This window comes from Ambystoma mexicanum, chromosome 12 (assembly GCF_040938575.1).
Source record: "Ambystoma mexicanum isolate Mex_15411 chromosome 12, UKY_AmexF1_1, whole genome shotgun sequence".
In the NCBI taxonomy this organism is placed as follows: domain Eukaryota; kingdom Metazoa; phylum Chordata; class Amphibia; order Caudata; family Ambystomatidae; genus Ambystoma; species Ambystoma mexicanum.
The window spans coordinates 470,788,367-470,803,573 of NC_090936.1; the positions used below are offsets into that span (position 1 = coordinate 470,788,367).

Genomic DNA, 15,207 nt, shown 5'->3' on the forward strand with positions numbered 1-15,207 from the left:
TGTTGGTCTGGTCTTCCAGACATTGGAAAGTGTGCAGGGGACGTGAGTTCCCTAATAGGGAACTTTTTTGTTTCTTATTACTTCATGCAGCCTAGGTGTCAAGGTTGCTTATTTCTCCTCTGCACCTCATATCTATCTTCTAATTCTTTTCACTATTTCTTCAAGACACTAACTCTATTCCTAATTACTTACATCAATAGGGTGTGCCATATTTGTCCAATTTTCCTTCTTCCTTTAGCCCCGAGCTGACAATCATTGACAATCATTGCCAGGCTGCTTGCCCTTGGATGGGGGGCCTCTGATCCTGCGGCGACACTTCTCCACCCGAGACCAGGACTGTTTAGGATCTTGTGGTTCTTCTTGCCTGGATGGCGAGATTCCGTCGGGGGCCCCCATCCCCCTCCCCTGGGTTCAGCAGTTTCTCGGCTTTGGTTAAATTGCTTATGTGGCGGACGCTGACTTCCCAGGTGAAGGTCCGGGATGTAGGATAGCCCCTGCGATAGGGGATTCCTTTTTCCCTCAGCCACTCCGTAACCAGTCTCAAACCCTTCCTTTTCATTAGTGTGACGACTGCAAGGTCCTGATATAAGGAGATGGAGGCGTCTCTAAAGAGTATGCAGGGGGGGGCTTCTCGCTTCTTGCATTATTTCTTCTTTAACTTTGAAGTAATGCAGCCTCGCTAGGACATCCGCCAGGATGGTCGTGTTTGGTCTTGTTCTTGTTCTTGTTCTATGGACTCTGTCGAGAACCAGGGGGGAGTCGTCCGGCAAGGTTAGAATGAAGTAAAAGAGGTCATGTACGTACTGCTCCAGGTCAGCATCTGGAATGGTGGTTGGGATCCCTGTATGTTATTGCGCCGAGGGGTCCTCCGTGCTGTTGGGGGCCATGGGCGGTTAGACAAAATTGGCAGACCCTGGTTTGGGGGGGTACCCAGGTGCTTGTGAGTCCTCTTGCTTATGCTTCGTTGCCGTTTGTTGCAGGGCCGCTGAATGTTAGGCTTCGCTGGGAGCACCCAGTTCGTTGGCTGTCTGGGGGGGCAGTTGAGGTTTGGGAGGGGGCAGTTGAGGTTTGCAGGGAGGCCAAGATAAGCTTCGCTGTGTAGCTGGGTCACCGGGTCTCATCACGGTCGGGCGTAGATGAGACCCCCCTCCCAGGGGTTAGCGACAGGTGCCACCTAACCTCTTCTCTTCTAAGATTTTTGGAGAGTGTTATTGGGCCGCATAGAAAGCTGGCTCGTGGAGGAGTCATTTTGAGCGATATACAGTTTGGTTTTCGTCCCGGGGTAGGGACAATGGAACAGTGTCTTAATTTATATCTCCTGGCGGCTAATTCAGTCTTTTGCAGGGGTGAGGGGGTGTACCTGGCATTTATGGACCTGAGCACGGCTTTTGATAAGGTAAATAGGAGGAAACTGTGGGCCGTGCTCGGGTCCATGGGCTGTCCAGGGGATGTTTTTGAAGATTCTGATGGAGCTACAGAGAAACAACAAGGCCTGCATACGCAGTGGCCCGGGTGGTCACTGCACAGCTTGTTTTAAGGTTGGGTGAGGCGTTCGGCAGGGCTGTGTCCTGGCTCCAATTTGTTTTTGTCTATATATTAATGGGTTCTCGAAGGACTTGCTAAACACCTTGGCTGATCTATTGGTTTTGGGGGGCCGGGCCTGTGCTGGCTTATGCAGACGATACTGTATTGCTAGCCAGGACCCCAAGAGCACTCCAGACTCTCATTGATGCATATGCAGCATTCAAGAGTAATTTGGGGCTCAAGATCAATACAAGGAAATCAGCTGTAATGGCATGTGTGGGAAGAAAATGACCAGAAAACATACAACCTATGCTCTGTGTCGGAGAAGTAATCCCAAGGGTGAAGGTGTTTGACTATTTTGGGATTCGATTTTCAGAAACACTCACTGGGAAGATGCATTTAATCAAGCAATCGGCTAAATTGACCCAGTAAATAAGGGCCATTTTTCATTTCATGTGACGCTGTGAGGGTCAACCTCTGGACGCTGTGGCCAAGATCTATGTGGCTCAATCAAAGGCTGTCACTCTGTATGGTGCACAAATATGGGGCCTGCAGAGGGCTGATGAGGTACAAACAAAGGAGAACCAGTTCCTTAGGAGATTGGGGCTCCCGAGTTGTTCCCCGTGTTCAGAGGTCGAAGTGGGCGGGAGCGGTGCTCCTATACTTTTTAATTTTAAGTTTCACTGTTCCTATACTTTTATTTTAAAAAGAAACTGTTCTGGAATGGTTTAGTTTTAAAATAAAAGTGTAGGAAGAAGTTGAATCTTGGACTTCAGTGCACTGCACTGAACATTCCCTTAAATAGCAGGTGTTTTTGTTTGGGGTTTTGGATTGCGTGTGGGAGGGGGGTACAGCAGTGGGGTTTGTGGGGAGCGGGGCAGACCAGCAGGGAACATAGTTCCACCACTTCTTTTTGTACACTTCGACCAATGCCCGTGTTTATCCATCCACAGGGAACTGGGCTTGGAATATTTGGAGGACCAGTGGGCCCTGGCCCCGATAATTTTCTGGGTCCGGATATGGGCGAACAAATGTGCCTCCCTCTGCCATACTATAATAAGGTCTGTAATAGCCAGGGTGGGTTGGAGAAAAATCCTGTGGCTCAACTACATTGATAAAGCCTTTGGAGAAGCAAATCTAAGCACCCTGTTGCCACAAGTGGCTCTACTGACTAAAATAGAGGGGGGTAGCTACAAACGTGCTCTAGAAGAAGCGTTTGCTATAAAAAGACTATTTGCTGAGCATGAGAGGAATTGTAATACAGTGCATGCTGTGATTAGCTGGCCAAATGAGATCCAACCGTACCTAATCTAGGGTACTAGTAAAAAAGACTGCTGGCTAATCACAAGGGCAAGGTTTGACTGTCTTCTCCTGAGGGATAATACAGTGCACTGGAAGGGCTACTCGGATTCGGCTGAGTGCCCAGTGTGCGGGTATAACAGGGAAGATTTGACTCATTTGTTATTGTTTTACACAGGGTACGAAGGTATCCGAAGAGCCACGTTATTACCAGTGTTAAGGGAGGCCAAATTCGTCAACATAGAGCTGCCATATTGTTTCTTTTGAGCGCTGACTCTGTTGTCGTTGCTTGGGCCTTACTCTCTTTTTTGAAAAGAGCAATGTATTTCAGAAAGGGGATAATGAGATTACAAGGTGACTAATGCTGTAAGTTCTGCTTTGGATTGTAATGGCAATGGGAGTTATATGTTGCAGATTGTGTTTTTAGTGTGCGCACATCAAAGAATCAGTTAACTAGATTTTATGTATTTGATATGTACTATGTGGCTTTTCGGTGATGTATGTAAATTTATGGGAAGGATTTTGTAACAATTATTAAGTGTGATTATTGTTGTGTAATGTTTTGTGTGTGTTTTATGGATTTTGTATCCGAAATAAAAAATGTTGACTGACTCGACTATAAAGACTGCTCTACTTGTTGGCCTTACCTCAGCGTGCAGGCTCAGTGAGATAGAGGCGTTAGTGGCATCAGAGCCATATACCACATTTCACGAGGACATGGTGGTACTGAGGCCGCACCCTTCGTTTCTCCCAAAGATTGTGTCATCCTTTCACCTCAATGAGAAAATAGTACTTCCAACATTCTTTCCAGATGCAAAGGACGAGGCACAGACATGCTCTAAGATTTTACCTGGACAGGACTAAGAGCTTCTGTAAATCAGATGCCCTGTTTGTCACTTTTGGCAGGTCAAAACCAGGTTGTCAAGCATCCAAGGCCTCTATAGCGAGGTGGATGGTGATGGCAATCAACGAGGCGTACGAGGGGCAGCACATGTCTTTGCCAGCAAACATGCACGCCCACGCCATCAGAGCCAAGGCCACGGCTGTGGCCTTCCAAAGACACATTCCAGGGCAGACGATCAGCAAGGCAGCTACTTGGGCTTCCCCATCAGCCTTCTGCAATCAGACGCAGATCAGAAGACGCAGCATTTGGCCAGGCAGTTTTAAAAAACCTGTTTTCTTAGAGGGGCAGCTCTCCTCCCCAGGGCTGCATTTAGTTGTAATAACCCATACAGTATGGAGGAAAGGGGGTTGGATGTAGGAGTAATTATATGTTACTCACCGTAGTGACTAACATACTCAAAGTCCATAGTCCCCTTTCCTCCATACATCCCACCATCCTCCCCCTTAATAAATCTGTGCCATTAGGCAATTGTAATATATCTGACATGTCAAAGGGGACTGAGGAGTGGCAACGTTGGGCGGAGTCAGGGGAGCGCATGCTGCCGGGGCCGCGCCCCGCGCGCATCTAAATTTAAAGGGGAAGTCAATGTTTTCGTTCTGTTTCCTGTACCTAGCGAGGGACATCCATACGGTATGGAGGAAAGGATAACATATAATTTAGAGAAAAATAATTTGCATGGTGGCAAAAAACTCTAATCTTGTATCTACAAAAATAAGCCAACTGGAACAACATCAGGCTCATTGGCCAACATTCTCGCATTGTCCAGGACTCTGTCCTGGCTATACTGCTACTGAGGTCTCATCCTTTCAGCACCACCTGCTAGGCCTCCACACCATGGCCCAGAGCAACTGGCGAGCACCATATTGCTCCCGAGCTACTCCTTGGGGATTACTGGTATAGGGTATAGTGAGCGGGAAGCACTGCTGGGCCTTTCTTATTATGCCTGGCATTCTACTTCTACTCCAGATCCCCATTGTCCTCTGCTGCTATCAGCACAATTTTATCTCCTTCTCCTCTATGCTGTTGCAAGGGGCCAGGTTGACTCTGCAGGGTCTACCTGCAATTAGCACATGGAGCACATACTGCATTCCTCCTCCTGTTCTCGGTATCAAATTAATCTTAAAAAGTTATCGGATATGAGCAGTGCAGCACCCCTGTCCAGTCGCCTAATGGGCTCACTCATACACCAGCTCCTGCCTTTCCCAGTCTTTTGGTGCAATTCCTGTTCTGACGAACTCAACCCAATCACCAACAACATTTCTTGGAACACTTGAGACCGCAGGGGCCTTGTGATCCTCCACAGCCGACAAACTACAAACAACTCAAGACAAGAAAAATCGAAAATTGGCACAAAACGGCTTGCCACCCAAAGGCCTGCTCTTTGGAACAGCCACCCAGAGGAACTAAGAGATGAACAAAACTTCCTCAGATTCAAAAAAGGCACTGAGGAGAACGTTTGCAAAACACGACTTCACTATTGACTTCTCAAGAAAGTCATCCCTTATTGGACATGCATACATCCTCTCTTGAACCTTCTTCATTAAAATGACATTGCAGAGAGCACTTAAGACAAGTTTCCATGAATGATGTTGTTGCTAATGGTTAACCATTTAAATGTTCCTCTTAATTCCCCTTTTCACTTTTTGTGCACCCCTAGCGACTTTTACTGCATGCGGTGCCTTACAAATATGCATGTAATGGCCATGAAAAGTATTGTAGACTCTTTATTTGCACCCAGTATCACTTGCTCTAGGGATAGATCGTTGTTTTAATAAATGCTGCTCGCTCCACCTTTTAGTGCAGCATCCCCATATTACACCAAATTAGATACTCATGCCAGGACCACATATTCACTGATATAGCAAATCACACAGTACCCCATATTCGACACATAACTACTAACTATAATGTTGCAGGACTAGCCATCTCTGCCAAACAATAGAATTTGCATGCAAAAATAAATGTATAATATCCGGTTTTATACTTTTCCTGCAGTCCAATATGCTATTTACCATGTATGTTCAAGTTACGGTCTGACGAACTCCCGGACAACATGAAGCCCTTTGGGGGCAATGACAATGACATTTAGGCACTATATAGCATAGCATTATAAATCACAATAAATAAAAAAACAACACATTCTAAAACACTACTGAACATACACAAACGTAATATCCACGAGGCTTTCTGGAGTGCTACAATGCACAAAGCAAGTACTTACGTGCATGGGCCAAACTGAGAGCCCAAAGTCGGAGATAGGAGGCTGTGTTGGATATACAGCCCAGGCAATACTCTATGGTGTGAATGCATTGGTGCACAAATATGTCTCCAAAGTCAAACTGAAATGACAAAACAACCGAATAATATGTGAATCGTTCTAGCGGTGAAACAAAGAGTCGAGTTGAGCTTAATTGTGAAAAACAAAGAATAAGACATGAACTGCGGTAAACATCTTTTTTTAAATTAAGTTTGTGCTTATTATGTCTGACTGCAAAGAAACAGGTTAGGACTCAAATAAGGAAAATGATTAAGGGTTTGATGTACGAAATCAGAAGACTTGTGAGTTTTAATTAACTAAATGCTAAAGAATGTACAAAGAGGGAATGTGATATATGTTCTTAATCATATTAAAAAAATAAACATTCAAATGCGGAGGAAGGTTTGTAGATTTCGGAAAAGTCATGAATGGAAAAGCACAATATGCAAGTGCATTGCTGCCCTTTTTAACCCAAAAAGGGTTCATGCTAGTTTAACATTTCCCAGAAAAAAATAACATTCTACTTTCATGTTGCCCAAGAAAAATGCCATGCAAGTTACAAAAGATCAGTGCCAGTCTAGCCTATGGTAAGTACTTTTTCATGCTAGTGTCACACGATCTGCCTTCTTTTATATGGCTCTCAAATAATTACCCTATGTCTCATTCACAGTTTCCCTGGAAGAGTAGCTCATGCCCCTCTCAGCCAACATGCCCCTTCACAAAGCTCCATGGGCCTTTCACATTTCCTGTTTATTTGAAGGTCTTCAGAAGACTGCAGACCCCTCCTTTCATATTGCCCCTTAATATTACCCTATACCACATCACATTACCTGCAGACAATTGTCCACTGGCACCATGCTTCTTTGATACCTACCTGAGACAATTTCCATATTCCTTATTTGTAGTACCCTCAGGAACATGGCCCATACCTTTTTCACATTTTCCCCAGAAACTACCCCATGACGGTTTTACTTTGCCTGCAGAATATTTACCAGCACCTCTTTCAGGTTGCTCCCAGAAATATCCCCATGCCTTTTTCACAATTCCTTTGAATATTGAAACATGCTCCTTTCAAATGGCTCCCAGAACATTTCCAAAGCTCTACATATTATGCCCAGATGATTGCCACAAAAACTGCCCCTTCTTATTGCCACTTGAATATTAGCATATCAGTCTTTGTTACGCCCACATGGTTTAGTCACCTAAGATTCCTAGGGTCAGCCAGACGTGCAGCCCTTGCTTACTGTGCTCAGAGAGGCACAGCTCCATCTCACCGATGATGCCCAACAAGCCTGAAACACTTGTTTGGGGTTGCTGTTGGTACTCTTGTTCAGAAGAGAATTACTATGGCATTTCGGTGCTGGACTGCCCGTGTGGGCAGGTCAAAGACTGATATGCAAATGGTTATTTCCCTTCTGTGAAAGTACATTGAGCTAAAGTGTGGCTGCGGACTCTCGAGTGGGTACCTTCCCAAAGAACAGGTCATTTAGCCGTGTTCGTTCTCGCAGAGGGGAGCCTATGACTATTTTTTTTAATGTTTTTTAATGGGGCAAGAGTAATGTTGGTTGTGGAATGTCTATTTTTAATTAATGAGGGTATGGTATTTTTAGGAAAATAGTTCAGTAGGTTCAATGCTGTATAAAAGTATGACACTATATGTCCTTTTGTTAATAGCTGATTAGGGTAATGAATTTTACTTTTTCTAGATGTCTTTATAATGTTGAATGTTTTATAATTAAATGTCAGTCTGTTTAAATGGTATTTTTTCTAAAAAAAACAACGAAACTTTGATTTAATGAAGTCAAAATACATAATTATGCTTGTGATTAGCTACATTAAATTGATGTCTCTCAAGGACCTTCACAGCATTCGAATTAAAGCTCAAAACTGAAGTTAATTTTGAATGTTTTGTTTAATTCACTTAGATACAGTTCTTAATGTAAAAACAAAGCTAGAAAGACAGATTTCTGCAAATATTAAAAGTAATTTATGTATATCTTTGATTGACAAACACATCTGACCTTAAATTGACATACTGCCTAGTTATATACAAAGCCTTACACATTCCTTATGCGGCTTAGGCTCATACTAAAGTACAATGTGCAATATTACAATATCTGTTACAGCAGGTTTATGTGGGGGGTGTCGTCCGCCAGCGTAATGGAGGATGCCTTTTGATCAAGATCTGTGGCACTGGGTCCTTTCCGCGAAATAAAGCCATGAACCAACACCACAATTGAGAACAGATTGGTCGGGATGGCCCAGATAAATGCTGTGATGCTCCTGACCCCAGCCCAGTCGGAAATCACGTATGAGGTTTCCCGATTGCCAGCACCTGGTTCTCTGCCGACTTCCACCACCATATCGTGCTGATTCCCAGATGAGGATCATGTAACGTGCATCGCTATGGTGAAAATTAGACAAAGTTATTGATACTATAAGTGATTGCCTCGGGAGACCAAGAGACCTTAACCGGAGAGAGAAGCGTGAAAGTTAATTCCCGGGGTGAATCAGGAGTCACTGCCAGCTCCCACCTAACCCACGCACACACATGCCACACCAGGGCTTTCCCCATCTGACTCCTGACTCGCCCATCACCCAGTGGATGAATACCTCCACAGTGACGTGAATGCTGCCATCAATAGCCGAGTTGTCTTGCCATCTACTAGACTGGTGAGTAACCAAATGTTGCCCCCCCCCCCCTTGATTATTATCAAGCTAAATGCCTTATACAAACTGTTCAGCTATTGACTATACTGGCTGAGAAAGGATATAAGGTTGACAAGGAAAAGTTACAATATTGTCAACAAGAAATGCTGTACATAGGCCAGTTGATCTCACATGAGGGAAAAAGAGTAACCCCAGAAAGGGTTGAAGCCATACTGAACACGGCTAAGCCACACACGATAAAACAGATGCAGAGCTTTCTAGGCCTATGCACCTATGTCAGGGCATGGGTCTTCGACTATAGCTCTTACACTAAGCCTTTACTTCAGGCCCTAAAGAAGGCCCACGTGACGAAAGAAAAGATTGAATGGTCTGAGACCATGGAGAAAGGATTTGCTGAGCTCAAAAGAGCTATTTGCAAAGCACCAGTTCTAGGGATTCCCAATTAGGCACAGGAATTTTACCTGTTTTCACACACGAATGGCAGCGTTATGACAGCAGTACTCACACAGAGAACCACGTTGGGGTACAAGCCCCTGGCATACTATAGTGGAAATTTAGACCCAGTAATGAGAGGTCATTTTCCTTGCGAACCAAGTTTAGCTGCCGCAGCGTTCGCCATAGAGAAGCCTATAACCATTGTGATGGGTTGCTCCATGACATTGGACGTCGAACGCTCACTGTTTGCCATTCTACAGAAACTAAAGGACACATTGACATCTCAGAGGGCTTCTGCTTATGAAGTGATCATATCGAATCCATCGATTAAAGTAGTCCGATGTAAAATAGTGAACCCAGCTATGTTTATAGCAGAGCCAGTCACTGCAGGAGAGCCAATACATGACTGTGCAAATTATGAAGAATTCTATGATGAAATTCCCAGGGTGAAAGAAAATGCCTTGCCAGAAGGAGAGATTGTCTTTATTGACGGTTCTTCGAGGATCAAAGGACGGACAAAGATATACAGGCATTGCTGTGATGAAGCAAACAGCACATGGGGAATTTCAAGTACTTATTGGTGCACGAATACCATCTCACTATTCAGCACAGGCTGCAGAGTTATTGGCGTTGATACTCGCCATTGGGAATCACGCAGACTAGGAAGTAACGGTGTACAGTGTACGCCTATGTGACGTCGACAGTGCATGCAGGCTTAGCGCACTGGAAAAGGAGGGGCTACCTCCGAGCAGATGGCACGCCAGTGCAGCACGCAGCCTTATTGGACAGGCTGATCAAGGCACTACAGCTTCTAGTGGGCATAGCAGTCGTGAAATGCGCCGCCCACACGAAGGGGACAGATTTGATATCGCACGGAAATCATGCAGCAGACACAGAAGCCAAGCGTATGGCATCCAAAAGTGAAACAATCATGAAAGTGGAAGTTATCCATGCCAACGAGCAAATGATGGTTGCACGAAATGCACCTGAAAGTTGCAGTAATTCGGGAAAACACAGCTAATGGAACTCCAAGGGGAGGCACCACAGGAGGAAAAGAATCTCTGGAAACGTTGAGGGTGTTCTTTAAACCCCTTCGACATTTTGTGGTGACAAGGCAGCACTGGTAAACCAGTAATGCCTGTAGCCCTATTAAAAATAGCACTGGAGCAGCTACATTATCCAGCACATGACCAAAGAGAATCTAGCAGCAACTGGTTCATACCGAATTTACCTGAGCACGTTGCATTCTTTATGGTAAACTGTATAATCTGCCAGCAATTCACGGCTGGGCACACATTAAAAGTAATGAGAGGAGTCATCCCCAGGCCAAATGGGCCCTTTTAGCACTTGCATGACGACATGATACAAGTATGTAACGGGTACAGATACTTAATTGTTGTGCTGTGTCAATTCTTTAGATGATTGAGGCAGGTCCTTGTACACACCCAGACTCTACCTGTGCGGTCACATTTTTAGTGAGAGAGGTGTTCCCCAGGTGGGGGGTGTGTGAAGTCATCAGATCAGATAACGGAGCTCATTTTGTAAATGAGACATTTGAACAGATTAGCTTGCTGCTTGGTATAAAGCACAAGTTCTCGTTGGTGTATCATCCGCAAGGTAATGGGCTCTGTGAGAAGCTCAACGGCTTGTTAAAGGAAAGGATAGCCAAGTTGAAGCTTACTCTAAGGAAGGGATGGTTGCACTGCCTTCCTTTGGCACTGTAAGCACTTAGGAACCAACCCGGTTCCGACCATCATTTTACACCGCACGAGATAGCCACAGGAAGAAGAATGAGAACTCCCCTGACACCACGAGATAGAGCTAGATGTGATGCCCAGTCAACAGGAGAAGTTTTAGGGTCTGAAATGCAATACTATCTGAACTTCTTGACATCTTGCCATACTGTAATTTTAGACCAGCTGCAGCGATGATGAAAGGGGTGCAGGGCAGCACGGAACACAGAAGGAGATACTACTACAGACGCAGCTCTAGGATTTTTGTCTACCATCCGTGTTCCCTGGAGACACCATCCTTGTGAGGAACGATACAAGGAAAAAGTGGGACGAGCCAAGATTTAATGGTCCCTTCATAGTGGAGGACTGCACTCCATTCGCACTGGAACTACAAGGCAGGAGAGCATGGATGTTTCTCGGCGATATCAAACCCTATATCAGAGAAGGCCCCCTGCCTGCACCCCAACGAGAGGAGTCGATGAGCGACGGGGAAGAACCACAGCACATGCAGACAAGGTCCATGATGAGGAAGAAGGACGCATGACCAGCCAGCCAAAGACAAAGAACTTTTTGCAAATTGTGGTTTAAATTGCACACTTCCTCTAAGCAAAAAAGGGGATAAGGACATAAAAACGGACACTCTGTGCATCCTAGTTGCAAGGTGAATAAGAGAAATTGCACGTATAAGCCACAACATAATCTGTTGATTCAAACTTTGGACTGAGGTACACTTAAGCCTTGATGAGAAAAGAATATGCCAAATTTTGACCGAGGACACTTACATTGGAAGCATATACAGTACCCTGACTGATTCCATACCGAGACACTATTCAGAATCACTTATGGTGTCCCGCAGTAGCAACCTCACAAAGGACGTAATAACCTATTTTGATCTAGTGTTAAGATCATACCTGTCATTGGTAGGGAGGCTCACCAATGTCACTGACTTTATTCAAGATCCTGAAAACAAAAAGACAATAAGACAACTGCTTACTGTCATTGCCGAAAAAGTTCTCCTACTTCCTGAGTACAGTGAGGAGAAACCAAATGTCCCCAACCACAGATGGAAATAAATGAGCTTATCAACGCACTGTTCTTACGCCTAATTCAAAGACTGTCCAACTCTTGTCGGAAGAACAACAGAAACACTCACGTTTCTTCGAGACCCAGCAAATACAGAACATTTAAGACAACTTTTAAATAAAATTGTAATCTTAGTCACATTCCACGCGACCGGACAGTGCAGACATTGTTTACATTAAGGAAAGAACATATAATCCTGAACCTCAGCAAGACAGGATGGATGTCCCTGTCACCAGAAGACAGCAGGTTGGCACACAAAATCCTCTTTCGCATAGTCACTGACTTTCCAGAGCTAGTGGGGAGACCAATCGATGTTGACGTCCTCACATTCATCAGAGATCCAGCTAATATTGCACAGGTGGGAATGCTCTTGCATGGAATTGTACTCCAAGTGGAACTTTCTAACCATCAGCAGAACCATCTGAGGAGATTCTAAAAGCCTTCCGCCGAGGGACAGATCGAGGAAGCAGTGTCAAGGACTTCACTTATTGCATTTGTTATTATTTTGTCCCTATTTCTTCATATTGACCAGCATACAATATGTCCTCAGGACTGAAGCAAATCCGAGGAGTGGACTGGGAGCTTACTTACTTTCTGAGATAAGAGACCAGTCGGTAAGTTACTTACTTACCTGAGATAAGAGACCAGTCGTCACCCACAAAGAGGGGGGACACTTGTGGAACACCTGAGACCCTTAACCACAGAGTCCGAAAGACAATATTGTGCAAAGGAATACAATAAAACATTGACATTGGTTGAATGATCGAGATGGGGATCCAGAGCAGCAATCTGGTCTTCCCGCAGGAGGAGAGAAGACCACGCTTCTCTGGAAGTAAATGCTGCCGCCTGACCTACAGGGGCATAATGTATTTGTGTATCATATTCATCATTGTTTTACTGTCATTAATGATCAGAACTGCATTCTTTATTGGTGCACAAAGCGTTCCAAATCCAGTGCACCCACCTAATGATGCATGCATGAAACCCACAAAAGCACTCAGACCTTACATAGTCATTCCTATCCCTAAAAGATCGGATGGAGGAATGAATGAACTTGAAATGGATGTGATTAGCAATGACACTCACACACTTGTGGTAACAACCAAACAGAAAAGCCGGAGACAGGGTCGGCACGAAATGAATGAAAAAAGTTACTGACAACTACACCCATGCAAACACTGAATGTACGTACAACAGGCCTAGTGTCAATGACTGCAGAACCACAAACCAAAGCAGTAGAAAAGAAGAGACTGCTTACCATAAGAAACTCCACAGCAGAGGGTGTGGAAAGACAAGAAGAGTTGGAAAGAAGACCAACAGAGGCAGCCACGTCCGAAATTCTTAAGAAAACAAGAGCCAACTCAGAGAAACTCTCAGCACGAGCACAACTGATAGGGGACTCATTATGGCCGTTCATGGTCAGAATAAGGAAAGTACAAGAGGAACTGAAGAACAAAACAGCAGAGACTGTATTGCCAAGCATATATGTTCCAACACAAAGGACAAGTACCAGTTCTACGATACAACCATACACTGGACCAGCGTCGGGGTGGTTGGTATGGGCATTTATAACCAGCAGGAAGAAGTTGTATGAGGAGAGGGAAAGAGCTGCCAGACTCTTGTCCACTCAAATGGCGCAGATAGGGAAGCCTGCATCATGGACCAGGATACCTGAAAATCCCCCAGCAAGAAAAAGCCATACAGAGGCATTCAGGGATGTAGTTATAGCAAACTACATGGAAACCTTGAGAATCAAGAGAAGCATGCATGGAGAGGACAATAAACTAAACGATTACCTGAACAGCACAGCACATCTGGGAAATAACATTTGGTACCAACACATGAAGGAAGTTGGAAGACGAAATTCCGAAGGGGAATGCTTTGTTTGTGCACTCCTACCATACAGCATGGGGAAGTCCAAGATCTACGTGGCTGTAAAAATTGATGTCCAGACAGCACACTGTCTTTCACACGTAGCCATGTGCAAAACTAGAGGCCAGTTTATGGGAAGTGACGCTTCCCTAATATGGGCAACTGAAAAGGCCTATCCCGATGAAGATGATTATGTCCAAGACATAAAAACAAGAAATAGAGCTAAAACTAGAAATCACATAATCCGGTATGAGAAGCCTAGAGTTAAAGGAGCAGAAATGTAAAGAGAAGCAAATCAGAAGCTAAATGTCCAAGGAAAAACTCCAGAAGAGGCTCGAAATTGGAAGAACAGAGGCCAAATGCAAATCTGGGGAACAGTGCTTACACCAGACGAATGGGAGAAAGGAGTAGTGATTTGCAGAGCATGGATGGCCGCTGGAGACTGCAAGGAGGCAATTGAAAATTCACAAAGGATATGCAAACCATTATGGCCAAAACTTGCAAAACTGCTGACATGGGTCGAAGACAGAGGGGGACCCTTGCAGATAGTGCTATTGGAGAATCCGAAACTATGCTTCAGGAGCAACGGCACAAGAAAGATGGGAGAGAATCAGAACTGTGGACGAATCTCTGATGCTCCAGGAATGGTTCATGGAACTGCAGTAATTATGGATCATTTCTGGGCATGTGGATCCAAAGCATACATCAGACTGCCGAAAAACTGGGGAGGTATTTGCACAATAGTGAACGTCCACGTTCCAGCACTAGTGATCCCAAAAAGTGACCTGAATATTGACAGTTTCCCGAAAGCACATGCTCACCTGAGGAAGAAGAGATCTCTGGAACTGCTGACGCGAATGAAGAGAGAAAAGTATTTCTCTGCTAAATCAGAAGCAGCATTTCATGCAATCCCATATGAACACAGGCTGTTCAGCCTCACCTCATCAGTGTTCACAACAATTTTTATGCCAAGAATCCAAGTTGGAGTAAATACTAAATGGTTGCAGATAACCAGATGGGAGTTACTGCAGACCATCAACACAACAATAAAAGCATTCAATGCAATCAAAGAAGAGTTAAGAGGCATCTGACTGATGAATCTCCATGACAGATATATCCTTGACATGATCACAGCTATGGATGGAGGAGTTTGTGCAAAAATCGGAGAATCGTGTTGCACATTTATACCATCCCACGATGAGGAAAATGGAACCTTAACGGAAGCCATGGTATGCTGACAAACCTGCAGAACCAGATGAGCGACCAAACTGACGAAGTTGATGGTGATAGCTGGTTGGATCACTGTTCTCATTGGTCCTACAATGGATGGCAGATGCATTCAAGTTCCTGGGAGCCCTGTTAGTGATGATACTACTAGGATTTTGTGTTATCAAGATAATAATCTCTCAGTGCCAGAAGACTGCGAAGAA

General features: G+C 44.6%; 1 protein-coding gene across 1 annotated transcript in view; it reads right to left on the minus strand.

The window, feature by feature from the left end:
• LOC138513680 (V-type proton ATPase 116 kDa subunit a 4-like) overlaps positions 1-15,207 on the minus strand; it is a 4,716,919-nt gene that overhangs the window by 394,315 nt on the left and 4,307,397 nt on the right. Inside the window, exon 28 of the mRNA XM_069628745.1 lies at positions 5,949-6,066. Within this exon, the coding sequence (XP_069484846.1) occupies positions 5,949-6,066 (118 nt within the window). The remainder of the gene's footprint in view (positions 1-5,948; positions 6,067-15,207) is intronic.